The sequence below is a fragment of the Heptranchias perlo genome, chromosome 18, assembly GCF_035084215.1.
Source record: "Heptranchias perlo isolate sHepPer1 chromosome 18, sHepPer1.hap1, whole genome shotgun sequence".
In the NCBI taxonomy this organism is placed as follows: Eukaryota; Metazoa; Chordata; class Chondrichthyes; order Hexanchiformes; family Hexanchidae; genus Heptranchias; species Heptranchias perlo.
In genome coordinates, this window is record NC_090342.1 from 32,215,926 (window position 1) to 32,230,022 (window position 14,097).

Consider the following 14,097-nt stretch of genomic DNA (forward strand, 5'->3'; position numbering starts at 1 on the left):
GCTGGAAACTAACTAATCTCGCCACAAAACAGGTACGCTCAGTTATATCAGGTCTGAACTAACTTTTAATGATGTGGTAAGTCTTAATGACTGCAAAACAACTAAAAATTAACTTTTAAAAATGTGAAGTCTCATTACTCCTAATTTTAATAGTTTTTGGACATTTAAAATTCTTTTTTATAAATTTTTTTTTTTTTAATTTCATTTTTTAAAAACTTTTTCTTTCTGTCTCTTTTATCTGAGCCTTTTAATCTTATCCTCTCTTTACTTTGCTTTCTCTATGTCATTTGATGATACCTTATCGGGCACATACGGGTTTTTAGTTTGCTTGGTTTGTCTATGAACTGCATTTCCTGGTTCTCAGTGTGGCTTGCTTCAAGCTGATTGCTTGAGCGGAGAGATCGATCCTTTCGCCTCTCCCACAGGTCCGAGGTTCTCGGGAGTTAACGCTGGACTGTTTTAAGCTCACCATTCAAAGAAGTTGCCGTACAAAAGCCATAAGTTTGTGCGTGAGTATGAATCAATGAAGCCGCAAGCGCCATTCGTTCGCCGCTCGGAGCAATTTGCGGGCCAATGAGTTGACCTGATATTTAAAAACAAAAATGCTTCCCATGTACAGACATGTAAAATAACCGATACAGTTCTGGTGCAGCATTTAAAATCCAGCAGCTAGTTAAAGGTCAACATCATTTCTCAGGAGGATGGCAGAAGGAGCAGAAGCCTTAGGGATGTCAGCAGCTGGAAGGGCCCCTAGATTTTCCAATGAATCTCTGGTGGTGCTCTTGCACATCCCCGATTTTCAATGCTCCATCATTGCCGGTCGTGCCTTCAGCTGCCTAGGCCCTAAGCTCTGGAATTCCCCCCCAAACCTCTGCACCTCGCTACCTCTCTCTCCTCCTTTAAGGCCTTCCTTAAAATGATTCTGTGGGCCTGTTTATACCAGCACACATGGATGGCACGTGTTATCTTATTGGCGCACAGACAAACAAAGTACGGGTAAATTCCATTAAATCAGAGACTGCAATGAGGCTTGCAACCTGGAGCAGTCTCCTGCTCCCTCAATGCTGCCCAGCTGGAAAATACACAGGCAGCGCAAGGCCCCTGCACCCTGATTTCCCACCCCTCCCCCACCATTAATGTAATAACATAATAACACCATTAATGTAGTAAAACATCTCAAGGTGCTTCCCAGATGCACCACATGCATCTGCACCACCAGCACATTGGCGCAGAAAATATACTCTTCAGTGTCAAATCAGGGGCAGTTCGGTGCGGTGGAGTGGCACCTAATCGGCACTGGGGTTGTCTAAACTGGATTCAAACCCAAGTGCTAGAGGAGAAAGAACATTTTATTAACTCTCTGCATCACCAGCAAATAATATTTTCATACCGGCGCATATGTTCTCTAAAAATGTAACTTATACACAGATGCGGCTTGAATATAATTAATTTGTTCCGCTTAATTTTGTAGGTTTCGTTTTTATACTGCAATGATTTTTATTTTCAATTGTCAGTACACACTCCAATGCCCAGAAAGAAGCAAGTTATTTATTCTAGTGGAACACTGAAAAACAATTTCTATAGCATCAGTGTAATGTTTCCATTATTAGCTCAGTTAACGTTTGCTCGCTGCACTCACCTCGTAAATTACGGATGAAGTCTTCCAGCATCATTTTCCGATCAGGTTTGATGTTGGGGCTGTACATGTCTGTGTTAAGCAAAATGATAGCAAAGGCTAGGATGAAGATGGTGTCCGGATTGTGGAACTGTTGAACCACTTCAGGGTTGCACATGCAATAACGCTGACTGGAAAAAAACACACAGAATTGTTAATAATAATCGGAATCACACACTGATGAGCGATTTACTCTCTAGCATTGCTGACAATGGACCAGAAGCCTATAAGATTCAGCTCAGACTTTGTAGTAAAATTGACAGTATTGGATAAGGCAATCCTTCACTATAGGATACAATTCACCAGAGGGATTCATTACACTGAAGCATTGTGCTGGTTTTTGCCCTTGGTTTAATTAGGATCTTGATAATTTCTCCAGCTAGTCAATGAAGCTCCCATTGTACTTATCATAAGGAGAAGGGGGATAACTCAATGGCCCAGTTGACATTCGTCCAAGAAACCCTTCTACAAAGACACAATATCTTTCTAATATAAATGATCTATTGCACTTTATTACACTGAGCCAGTTGAACACATTAGTGCTGCTACATATAGATGTCTCATGGACAGATTCATTTGTCAGCAATATGCATTATTGAGCTTCTTACATTAACCAAAAACAAGCTGATCTGCTGGGGCTTCCAAACCCTCAGGTTGTGTGGAAAGACGATCATAAATCTTGTGAAAAGTTGTTGCCGTCAAGGAAACCATCATTCAATTTTTCCTACATTGCTGAAAAATCCAGACTAAACCTAGCATTTAAAAAATATTAGTCGATCTCTTCTGGTGTTTTAACAGGAAGTCAAGACCAAGTCCAATATTCAAACCAAGAAAGTTGGGTGGAGGGATAACTGGACCCAAGTGGGAGAAGGAGGTTCAGGGGAAGGGTTAGGATAGATGGGAATGGAAGGGGGAATAGAGGAGGGATAAGAGAGAGGGGAAGGGAGAGAGGTAGAGGCAATGAGAGGAGGAGAGGGGAAAGGGGCGGAAGGTGGAGGAGAGGGTGCAATAGGACTATGAAGAGGTGGGTGGCACTGGGCGGAGGGGAGATGAGGAGGGGAAAAGGTGGACAGGGAGAGGGAGCAAGAAGGGGAAAGGAGAGGGACAGTGGGTGGAGGAGAGAGGACATTAGGGTTAGAGATGGAGAAGGGTTGGGTGGTACTGAACCAGAGCCAAATTTCCTCGCAGTGTGAGGAGGAAGGGGAGATGGGGAGTTGCACTAGGCTCGGCCTCAATTCCACCTCCTTAGGGGGATGGAGAACACTTTTTCTTTGTGAGGACCGAGCCCTGCTGGGAGGTGCTGCTGATGTGCTTCTGGGTGAAAGAGCCACAAGTTGTTTCTCAGTGAGTAGGGGATGGAAATTTGCTTCTCATTGGATAGGAATATTACTGTTCACGGTGTCCAAATTTGTTCTAAGCAAGGTGAGAAAGGCAAGTCTCAGCTCAGCAGGGGAGGGGGTAATTTGTTCTTAGCGGTGAGGAAGGAGCTTGGCCTCAGTGCGGTGGGGTGGAGGGAGGGACAGTTTGTCCTCAGTGGGAGGTAAAATGATCAAATTTCTGCTAAGTGGGGAGAGGGGGTTAGTACCTGGATATCTGTTCAGTGGAAGGTGTTGTTGGATTTCTCAGTAGGGAGCGGGTTTGTGTACTGATACCCATCCAATGCAGTGGCCTGTTTTCTGCTCAGTTGAGGGAAGAGGGGTTATAATTTAGGCTTAGTGGTTGGGGGTGCTATCTGCTGTCCATTTGCTCCTGAGTCGGGGAAGGGTTGGTGTGATTGCTCAGTTGGGGTGGAACCAGATTTCTGTTCGGTGATGGGGAGATTGCTGTGCCATGATTTCTGCTCTTGGGTGGGGTGGGGCGTTCCATGGTTTCTACTTGGGGGAGAGGGGGGTGGGAATTGTCCTGAGATTTCTACTCAGTGTGGGGGAGGGGCATTCATTCTGTGCAGTGGAGGGTGGGGGGGAGTTGTTCTGATTTCTGTTCAATGGAAAGGAGTCGACTGTCTGCTGAGTGGGGTGGAGGTTGTTCATTGGTGGGACTGCTTCTTGGCCTGCATATTCCTTTCATATTCCAGGACTTCCTGAACAGATGGGGGGGGCGGGGGGGACTTGATCGTGTGCATTGGGCACTCACATTCCCCTGGCGATGTAGTATTTATTGCACACCCCTAGGTGCCCTGAGGGCAACCACATGGTGTGGAATTGGAGTCACATATAGGTCAGACCAGGTAAGCACAGAAAGGACAATAGTGAACCACTTGAGTTTTTACAATAAGCTAGCAGCTTTCATAGTCATTTTTTCTGGTGTTAGCCCACAAATTATCAGATTTTTTAGGCGTTTAATTTCACAACTCTCCTTGGCGGGATTTGAACTCACACCCTCTGGGTTGCTAATCTAGTACCATAACCACAAAGCTACCTTACCCATGGGAGGATCCTTTTTGCATTGAGGTTGGAGCGATTGCATCAAAAAATTGAAGGAGCATTCCTGGCGTTTGCTGGCGAACCAGGTAGTGGCTCTGGAGAGGGTCAGCAAATATCTTGTCAGAAGCTGTGGCTTCGGCTCCGTGTTGGCCTTCAAATAAGCCATTTTGACAAAGGGGGGAAAACAATTTAACAAACACAGTATCCATCAGTGTTGGGTTGCCAACTCTGATTGGACATATTCCTGGAAGTTTCATCACATAACCTCCCGTCCCAACAAGTCCATCCTCACAGGAAACCAACGTCGCACATTAATTGGAAAATGAACAGATCCCGATTGGATGATTCTTGACTGTCAGTCTAACAGCCTCTTTTCCCCATAATATTTTTATACCTAGTAAACAAAAGTATTCAAACAAAATGAAAAGAAAAACACATTTTTAAAAAATTCTGCTATGATTTTTCTTCTGGGTTGCTCACAGCAGTGTCCTGGAAATTAATCTTCAATTCCTGGAGAGAGTTGGCAACCCTAATCAGCGAGTGAATAAAAGTTACAGCATTCCGCAACAATTTCTGAAGCTAAAAACACTTTTTATTCGAAAGGCCAAAAATAAAGATCTTTTTTGACGAAGAGCGAAGAGCAGTCTGTCCCTTTAAAATAGTTAGCATTTAAATAGCAGCTCTGGAATCAGCAGCATCAGGTTTTTGTGAGAACAGTTTGCCTTTAACGGCACCCAGTGCCGGAGGAAGAAATCTGAGTGCACAGGTCTCTGACACTCAGTTGCATGTAAATTACATTGCTGCACCCTCCCCAGGCACAGTGCGATGCAATCACCTGAAAAGCCATATAGCAAAGCTGCAATGCTATTCAGGTACAAAACGAAGGCAAGGATTAGCACCCATTTTTTGCTGTGCATAGTATTCATTTCTCAGGCACTGTTAGGATGCTAAACCCAGGGTAACTGCCTCTATTTATGTCAAGCACAGTTAGACCATTCAGGCTGCGGCCTACCGCTCCTATGCTCAGAATGAGGGACCTGGCAGAATGCAGAGGACAGCACTGTGATTTTCTGTCAAAATCTATTCAGCTCACCAACAATTATCACTGTAAAACTGACATCACTGAATTATGCCTTGAGATTTGCTTCCACATTGCTGCAAGAACTGTATTAATCCCTGAAGCCTACTTTTAAAGGACCGCATTTTAAGCCAAGATTTTGTCTAATTCATATTCATGGAATCATTTTCTGTAAAGTAGATGCGGTAACAGAAAAAAAATGAATTCTGCGTAAGTCTCTAATTTTTGCAATTCATGAACAGGATGCAGATTTAAACAGAAGATCAATATCTTTTCTCTCAGCAGCCTGGCCTACACTAATCTGATTAATTATTAATTGAAAAGAGCCTGATTAAGGGTCATTATCCAGTTGCCGGTGTCAATATCATCATTCTAACTTCTTTAAACTGTCCTAAACTGCCCTGTTACTGTAATTATTATAGATGAGCCTCAAACTGAATTCCAAATTTGAATTGGATCAGTTAATCCAAGTTACCAAATACTGAACTCAGATCTTTTGGATTTGCCATCCCTTTCTTTAAACGCTAGTATTTGTATCGTAGGAAAAGAAAATTGTCTCAGTGCTACCATTTTAACTATTTGATCACTATTCTCCACTATTATGATTGTTGTAATCTGTAAGTGGAGCTATATTGACAAAACAATTTCTTTGACTGTTTTATTTTTTACAAGTTAAATATAAAATCTCCCTGCCAAACTGTAGTCCAGTTAGCGCTGTCTACTTCTTGGTAACCTCTTTTTTACAAGCTAACAGGACAACCCCATGCTGAAGAGACCACTAATAAATACAGGACAGTTTGTCCAAATTAAAATAACCATCAGTAAAACTTTCAAGTTACAATTGAGTATTTCCTGTTTACAAAACATTTGACAACCTGCAGCGGTCACCAGTCACAGAAGGCTTCCAGCATAGGCCCCAAAATGGCAGGCAGGAAGTGTGCCGACCGCCATATTGGGTCAGGACAAACAAGAAGCTTCCTTTACCCATCCTGAAGCAGGCGTTAGACCCTTTGCATATGCACATTGCGGGCTGCACTCAGGGAAACCATCCCTACGGAACGCCAGCAACGAAGAAGGTAAGTATCTTACCTGAACGTGGTGCCAGGAGCAGCAGAAGTGCTACTCCTGTCCCAACATTAAAGGACCCGCCTGATTGCTGCCACTCCCGACCGCCCCCCCACCCCCCACATTACCGCCGCTCAGAACCCCCGATCCTTCCCTCACCCAGTCCCGACCCCTGATCATCCTATCCCCGCAGCTCCGACCCCCAATCGCGGACCCCCAGCCTCGACCACTGATGGTGAACTCCTGGGCCCCCGATCGTGGACTCCAGGCCCCCGACCGGACCCTGACCCAACTCCCAGACCCACTTACCTGAGGGCCGCTGCTAGGTTTTCTTCGTACTTCCTCCTGTCTTCTCTGGCGGGCTGCTGGGCCACGCCACCTCTATTACAATGAGGTCCGAGGCCCAATATCTCAGGAGCCTAGCATCTCACCATTCTGGCACAGGGTACATACCCTTTGCACCCCCCCAGCCCCCAAGCGCCCAAATGGGTGCTCCCAAATTTCTAGGCCCATGTCTATGTAGACTAGAAAAATGAGCAAGGTGACAGGTAGACATCAAAATCACTATCATCTGGTTGGAAAACAAGAGCAGAAAGATTATGAGCAGGCAGATCATCAAGATATTTACAAATGAGAATGAAAACTGAGTAAATTATTACAGTTATTGTAAAAGTTTCGAAGCCACTTCAAAAGCCTACTCCCATTTTACCTGCAATCACTCGTTGAAGAGCAATCATTCTCATTACCTAAATGCTTCGATGAGTCGCTCAACCTTCTGTGCCTCTCCCTGCACGCGAATGTGCGCCTGGAACTTCCGCAGTGCTTCATCCAATTCCATGTTAGAAAAATCCATCTCATCGACAACACAACTAGAATGAAACAGAAGAAATACAGTCAGTTGTTTCCTCCCTTTGGGTAGTAAATTTCATGTTATGTTTTTTAAAATAGGCCATGGGTTTTGGATAGCACAGTGGATTAGCCTGCATCTCATCAGTCACATTTTAAATTCTTTGGAGTAAATTTTCTTCTTCATCGCATAGGCAATAATCACCTGCCCATTGGAACCCATCCAGTTTTCATTCCATTGCAATCCCCATAGCAATTATGGATACCAGGAACACATGGCATACCTAGCACATAGCATTGCTGAGGTGGAAATGAGGGAAAAATGCCATATAATATTTCCTGCATTATCTGTCTCATTATAGTATGGCCATCCTTATTTGGACAGAATTATTGTACACATGACGTTACTTCAAGTGGGAAATCACCAAAGTTGGGTGGCAGGAAACTGGCTAACTGGCTCCCCATCCGATATTCCAATGAAACAGAAGAGGAAATACAGACCTACTGACCCCTTGCTGGCAAATATTTACATGGGCATTAGGCGTCCTTGGATACCTCACCCAAGTGACCATTCTTCCAGCGTGAGACTTAGCAGCGAGTTTGGACAGGCTATTTGTCTATTCACAACCAAGGCTGATCCCGTTCTCACTCAACATGCAAACAGACACAATTCCACCCTAGTTGCGGGATAATAATGATTTTCCAGATTGATTTTCCCCCTCCCTACCTCAGGAGCGCTGAGGACAATTGTAGCATCCCTACCTCTGTCCTGGCTGAGATCAGCTATCTGGCACAGACCAGGAATCAGGCATGGCACCTCTTTGATCTGTATGGCTGAGCTACCCACTGTCGTAACCAGCTCAGCTACTTCTCTTTATCTTCAAAAGAGAAGAATAAGAGCTGTCGAAGAAAAAGGGTAGTCAAGGGTAATGTGGGCCCCTTAAAAAACAGATGCGTGTAATATTGCAAATGAAAATAAAGAAATGGCAGACGTGTTGAATAATTACTTTGTGTCAGTCTTCACAGTAGAGGAAGAGGATAATATACCTGGCATTCCAGGGAAACTAATAATGAATCGAGGACTGGAACTCACTAAAGTTAACATAAACAAGAAAACAGTATTAGAAAAAATAATGGCACTAAATACTGACGAATCCCAAAGACCTGATGGTTTCCACCCCAGGAAATAGGTGAGGAAATTGCAGATGGTTTAGCCATAATCTTCCAAAGCTCTCTCGATTCAGGAATAGTCCCTTTAGATTGGAAAATTGCAAATGTAACTCCATTATTTAAGAAAGGTGAAAGAGAGAGAAACCAGTAAATTATAGACCTGTAAGTCTAACATCTGTTGTGGGGAAGTTAATGAATATATAATTAAGGACAGCGTGGCTGAGCACTTAGAGAAATTTGAGCTGATTAGAGAGAGCCAACATTGATTTGTAATGGGTGGGTCATGTCTAAAGAATCTAATTTAATTTTTTAAGGAAGTAACTAAAGTAATAGACAGAGGAATGTTTATGGATGTAGTTTATATAGACTTCCAGAAGGCATTCAATAAGATTCCACGTAAGAGACTGTTAGCTAATATTAAAACACATGGAATTGAAGGCAAATTATTGACCTGGTTAGGAGATTGGTTAGGCAGTAGAAGACAGAGAGTAGTTATGTACTTGAATTGGAAGGAGGTGACTAGTGGTGTCCCGCAAGGAACTGTGCTGGGGCCTCAACTATTCATTATATTTATTAATGACTTAGATAACACAATAGAGAGCCATAAATCCAAGTTTGCCGATGACACAAAGATTGGCAGCATAGTAAGTAATGTAGATGGGACCATAAAATTACAAAGAGATAGTGATAGATTAAGTGAGTGGGCAAAACTGTGGCGAATGGATTTCAAAGCAGGTAGGTGTGAGGTCATCCATTTTGGATCAAAAAAGGATAGATCCGAGTATTTTTTAAATGGTGAAAAGCTGGAACAGTGGCGGACCAAATTGATTTAGGGGTCCATGTACACAGATCACTAAAATGTAGTAGCCAGGTACAAAAAATAATCAAAAAGGCTAATGGAATGTTAGCCCTTATAACTAGAGAGCTAGAATATAAAGGGGAGGAAGTTTTGCTACGGCTATACAAAGCCCTGGTTAGACCACATCTGGCATACTGTACAGTTCTGGGCACCATACCTTAGAAAGGATATAACGGCCATGGAAGGAGTAGAGCGAAGATTCACCAGTATGTTAGCAGGGCTCCAAGGGTTAGATTATGAAAAGACAGTACATAAACTAGCCTTGTATTCCCTGGAATATAAAAGGTTAAGAGGTGATTTGATCGCGGTTGTTAGGATTTTGAAAGGAATTGATAGGGTAGATAGTGAGAAACTTTTTCCGCTGGTGGGGGAGTCTAGGACAAGGGGACATAACCTTAAAATCAGAGCCATTCAAGCGAGAAGTTAGGAAACACTTCTTCATGTAAAGGGTGGTAGAAGTGTGGAACTCTCTCCCACAAAAAGCAGTAGATGCGAGATCAATTAATAATTTTAAATCTGAGATCAATAGATTTTTGCTAGCCAAGGGTATTAAGGGATATGGAGCCAAGGCAGGTGGATGGAGTTAGGATACAGATCAGCCATTGAATGGAGGAACAGGCTTAAGGGGCTGAATGGCCTACTCCTGTTCCTATGCTGTCATCTAAGAAAAGCAGCAGAAAACTAATACCATGAGAAATGTCTGCTGTCTGCTTTGTGCTATAAATAATATGAAATGCCTTTCAGTAAGTTACACAATAATCCAATCTCAGGGTTCAAATGATGCATAGAAACTGCTTTTACTGCACTCTTCACAGTTTACAATGCCTCGAAGACCCTGTGGAATGGTGCCTGCCATGTGAAGGGAAAGAGGAAGCAGGAAAAAAAAAACACCTATTTGTTCTCTCCTTCTGCAGCATCACTCAATGACAAGGTGTTCTCTGCAGTTCTAAATGACTTCATCCTCAGAGGATTCTCTGTGCTCACAATGCTTTTAATTTTCTCAGACAGGCTTTGAGAGTGCATAATTTGTTAATAGCATAATTAATAGCATAATTATTATATATAAGCCTAAATTTTCTGAGTCTGACCCAGCAGCAAGATATCTTGCCCATTGCGGAACGTGCCTGACATTTTCCAATACATGCTGATGACAGGTGATGAACCTTGTCATCTGCTCACACCGAGAAAATTTACCCCATAGTTTTCTCAATGTCTTTCTTCTGTTATGGCAGCTTAAAGGATCTTCTGAACTGGAAGCAAAATTATCAATAAAGAACACTTATCAGGGCTGATTCTGCATTCAGGCCAAAGAAATGGTCTGCGCTCCTAACACTGTGGGAGTAATCACACCAGATCCTGCAGGGTCGGCTAATCTGAATATCTGCCTATGCTCCCTACACGTTTATTCATGTGCAAGGGGTGCTGGATCCCCTTGAGGAGACAGGAATCTGAAGTTCAGCAGCAGTTAAAGGGCTGCTGCACTTAAATCAGTGCTCTATCGTTTTCAGTAGAGGCTAATTTTGCTTGATAAAGAAGATGGCCAGAAGAGTCCTGAACATTTTCCCCTTCACTGAAGAAAACCTGGAGATCCTGATGGAGGTGGAGACATAAATGAAAGTGGCCATTTTTGTGGCAGAGGGAAACTCTAATAGAGACACTGTGCAATAAGCATGTCAAGAAGTGACGAACAGAGTGAATGCATAGGAGCAAATGGGAAAAAAGAGCTAACGACTGAGGAAGAGTATCAAAGTAAATTTCCCACTTGATGCCTACTGAAAAGGAAGGAATGTCTCTATTGTGTTTGCACCGAGTAGCCAAACCACGGCATGATACCACATCAGCAGACTAGCCTTAAAAGCACTGGCTCCAGTTCTTACATCTAACACACCGTCGCTACCATGTCAGTTAAAATTCAGCTCCAACTAGGTGACAGACAAAGGCCAGGGCTTGACTTTCACTCATTGACCTGTTGCATGTTTGTTCACCTATCCACTATGGCGCTGCCCACAACATTCACAAGAGGACACAGTCGACCAATCCACTACCACCCATTTTGTGCTCCTGCTGAACTTAAATTTCACCTCCAAAGTCTCTTCTAAAGGACATTGCTTTTCATTTCACAGTGCTCCCCAACGCTGTTATCAATATTTTTTTTAATTTTATATTATAGGAAAAACATTTATTTAACAGCGTGAGAGGCCATTGACAATGTCTACCATAGCACTAATATATATAATAAACTCTAGCCCTGTGTTGGAGGTGCTCAATAAATAATTTAGGAGAAATGCCAAGGTAAGTGTACCCACCCCTGTACACATGGTCACTATTTAGTCATAGAATATATGGGGAAAAAAATTAAGTATTAAGTTGCTACATCCTCAGTAAGATAGCATGCAAAGCTTGAAGATATCCTTTGCCTCTTTAGCCGAAAAGCTGTCGGATGCAATTCTGGTGAGGCGCACGAAAACCTTTCACAAAGCAGCTCAAAGCTCAGTTTAAATAATTATTGCCGTCACAAACTACATGCATGTTGCTTTGCAATGCGCTTGCATAGGGAAGGAGGTGGACTGGACACAGCGGTGGTGTCTTGGGTTCTAAGGCAGTTGTTAACATCATAAATATTGTGTGTTTCCACACCAAAGGACCACACAACCACAGAGAGAGGGGACCAGGGCAGGTTTTGGTCCAGCAATGTTGAAGTAGCTGTCACAATTTAAGGTGGATTCTCTGGCCCTTTTTGGCTGTGAATCTATGGAGGGAGTTGGCAAGGGCAAATTTGGAAGCATGGTCTCAACAATTATCCTCTATTTATTATTATCCTGCCCACACACATGACTTAGGAGTGTTTGATGCTGACACTGGGGGGCAGTTTTAAACTAACCCACCTGTCGGGAAACTGGCGGGCTGGTTTTACACCCCGCCCAATTTTACTCTCTATTGAGTTTTTAAAATTATAAATTGCACACTTTATTGAAATTATAATTTCTGAAAATAATATTTTTTGGGGGGGGCGGGGAGGGAGTAGGGCTTGAAACCATCCAGGACTGTGTCAGTGAGAGATTAATTGGTTCCCTCCCACCCTAGCTTAAACCACCACATGGAATATTGTGCTTACTTGCACTGTCTGGGGTGGAATACGATTTTGTGGTTCATACTTACACCCGCATCATGGGAGAGCACAGCTCAATGAGAAAGACAAACCTGCAGTCCATTCAGCTCGGGAAGCCAATGAAAAATCAAATGTTATCCTTGAGATCACTTTGGCTTAATCCAATCTCCGTGACCCGCTTACCCTCCATCTGCAGGATTGCTCTGGTGCACTGAGGCCTCGGCTTACAGCAAAAAGCTCATTGTAATGAGCTGCTGACTCCAACTCATGAAAAATTTAATAAATGAGAAAAGGCAGTGAGCTGAAAATCACCAACAGCTGGCAAAAAGAAGACCACCAGGCAATTAAAGGCAAATGGCACAGTTTCTACCTACATTCATAAAAGTTATTCTACTTTGTAGCTGCATCTTCGCTACTTAGACAGAATTACAGATCTAAGCTTGATTTTATTTCAGCATTACTAAGCCCTAGTCTTGTGTTGCTATTTAAACGATTCATGCTGGTAACTTCCTACTAAAAGCTGCCTGTAATACTAATGCAAAAATATTATTGTTTTGAAGTCCTATGTCATTAAACCCATAGGGATTTAATTTCGTCTGGTAATGCACTGCTTAATGTGTTCGCATAAAATTCCTTTGTGTTCACTTTTAATGCAGTTGATAACCTATTTAAATAACCATATTAATGACCGGGTTAACATCACACACAAAGAACATTCATGCGAACATATTAGCCCTGAATTTCCTCGGACTTTCAGCCACTTTGCTGGAAGTACGACGGAATCCCCGTTTATGCATCTAAACAGTGTTTCTGCCACACTTCTGGAGAAGTTACACCAGTGCAGCAGCAGAAAGTCCAAGGAAATTCAGGGCCCTAAAGTAAAATATTTCCTGAGGAAGTGAAATCTCCTAAAAATTAATGGCAGCACAATGGGGAAGAAAATAAGCGACATCCAAAAAAAACAGGCATCATCAATTATCGCAATGTTTTTTGTGGGCTGAAATTAGTGCTCAGTAAGGTAAACAATATCATGACGGGAGTGAAATACTTTTTTTAAATCGAAGGAAAAATTTTCCGACTTTACTCTTCCAACTGGGAACTTGGCGCAACAGCAGCTCATATTGCAAATTTGGCCACAGCTGCATATGATCTTCCGACTGTTTATATTAATGGACAGAGAATCGTGCACAGTATGCACCAGAATTGTCAATTTGCATCACAGTGCATCAAGCTGGGGTGTGCAAAGTTGGAAAATGATTCCTCTAAAGGAAGCAGATGCACAACAAAACTTCCTTTACTCTTATTAAACTATGTGCCCTAATTCCAACCTCAGAACAGGGTCTCCTTGTTGCACTGTATGAATTTTTCCAATTCCCATACTGGACATTCTTACATATTAACTACAGAAAATTGACAGTTTTGGTGAGTGAACAAATAATTTGTAAATAAAAATGTACAATTCAACAATTAATTTTTGTTAACTCCAATACTGCCAGCACTGTCTCTTGAACTCAGTGGAGAAATAGAATAGTTGTCTTATTTTCCCGCTGGAGTTATGGCAGGAGATGGCGGAACTACCAAGGAAATTCGGTCCCAATGATTACAGGTCAACTCTAATCTGTGCATTCTGCAAATATCATTGCAGAGGTTGCAAAAGAATTCCTTTCATTTTTGCCCCTTACAACCAGCAGAGAGAGACTCATCCTATCAGCCTGATTTATATTCAAATCCAGATTGTAAAGGTGATTGATGTACGGAGTCGTACAACACCAGGTTATAGTCCAACAGCTTTATTTGAAATCACAAGCTTTCGGAGCTTTGCTCCTTCGTCAGGTGAGTGAAGGGTTCCATAAAGGCACAGCATATATAGTC

General features: G+C 42.6%; 1 protein-coding gene across 1 annotated transcript in view; it reads right to left on the minus strand.

The window, feature by feature from the left end:
* Positions 1-14,097, minus strand: part of LOC137334725 (IQ motif and SEC7 domain-containing protein 3-like) — a 112,526-nt gene that overhangs the window by 69,513 nt on the left and 28,916 nt on the right. The window contains exons 3-4 of the mRNA XM_067999634.1: positions 6,988-7,110; positions 1,640-1,806 (exon numbers count right to left, since the gene is read on the minus strand). Of these exons, the coding sequence (XP_067855735.1) occupies positions 1,640-1,806; positions 6,988-7,110 (290 nt within the window). The remainder of the gene's footprint in view (positions 1-1,639; positions 1,807-6,987; positions 7,111-14,097) is intronic.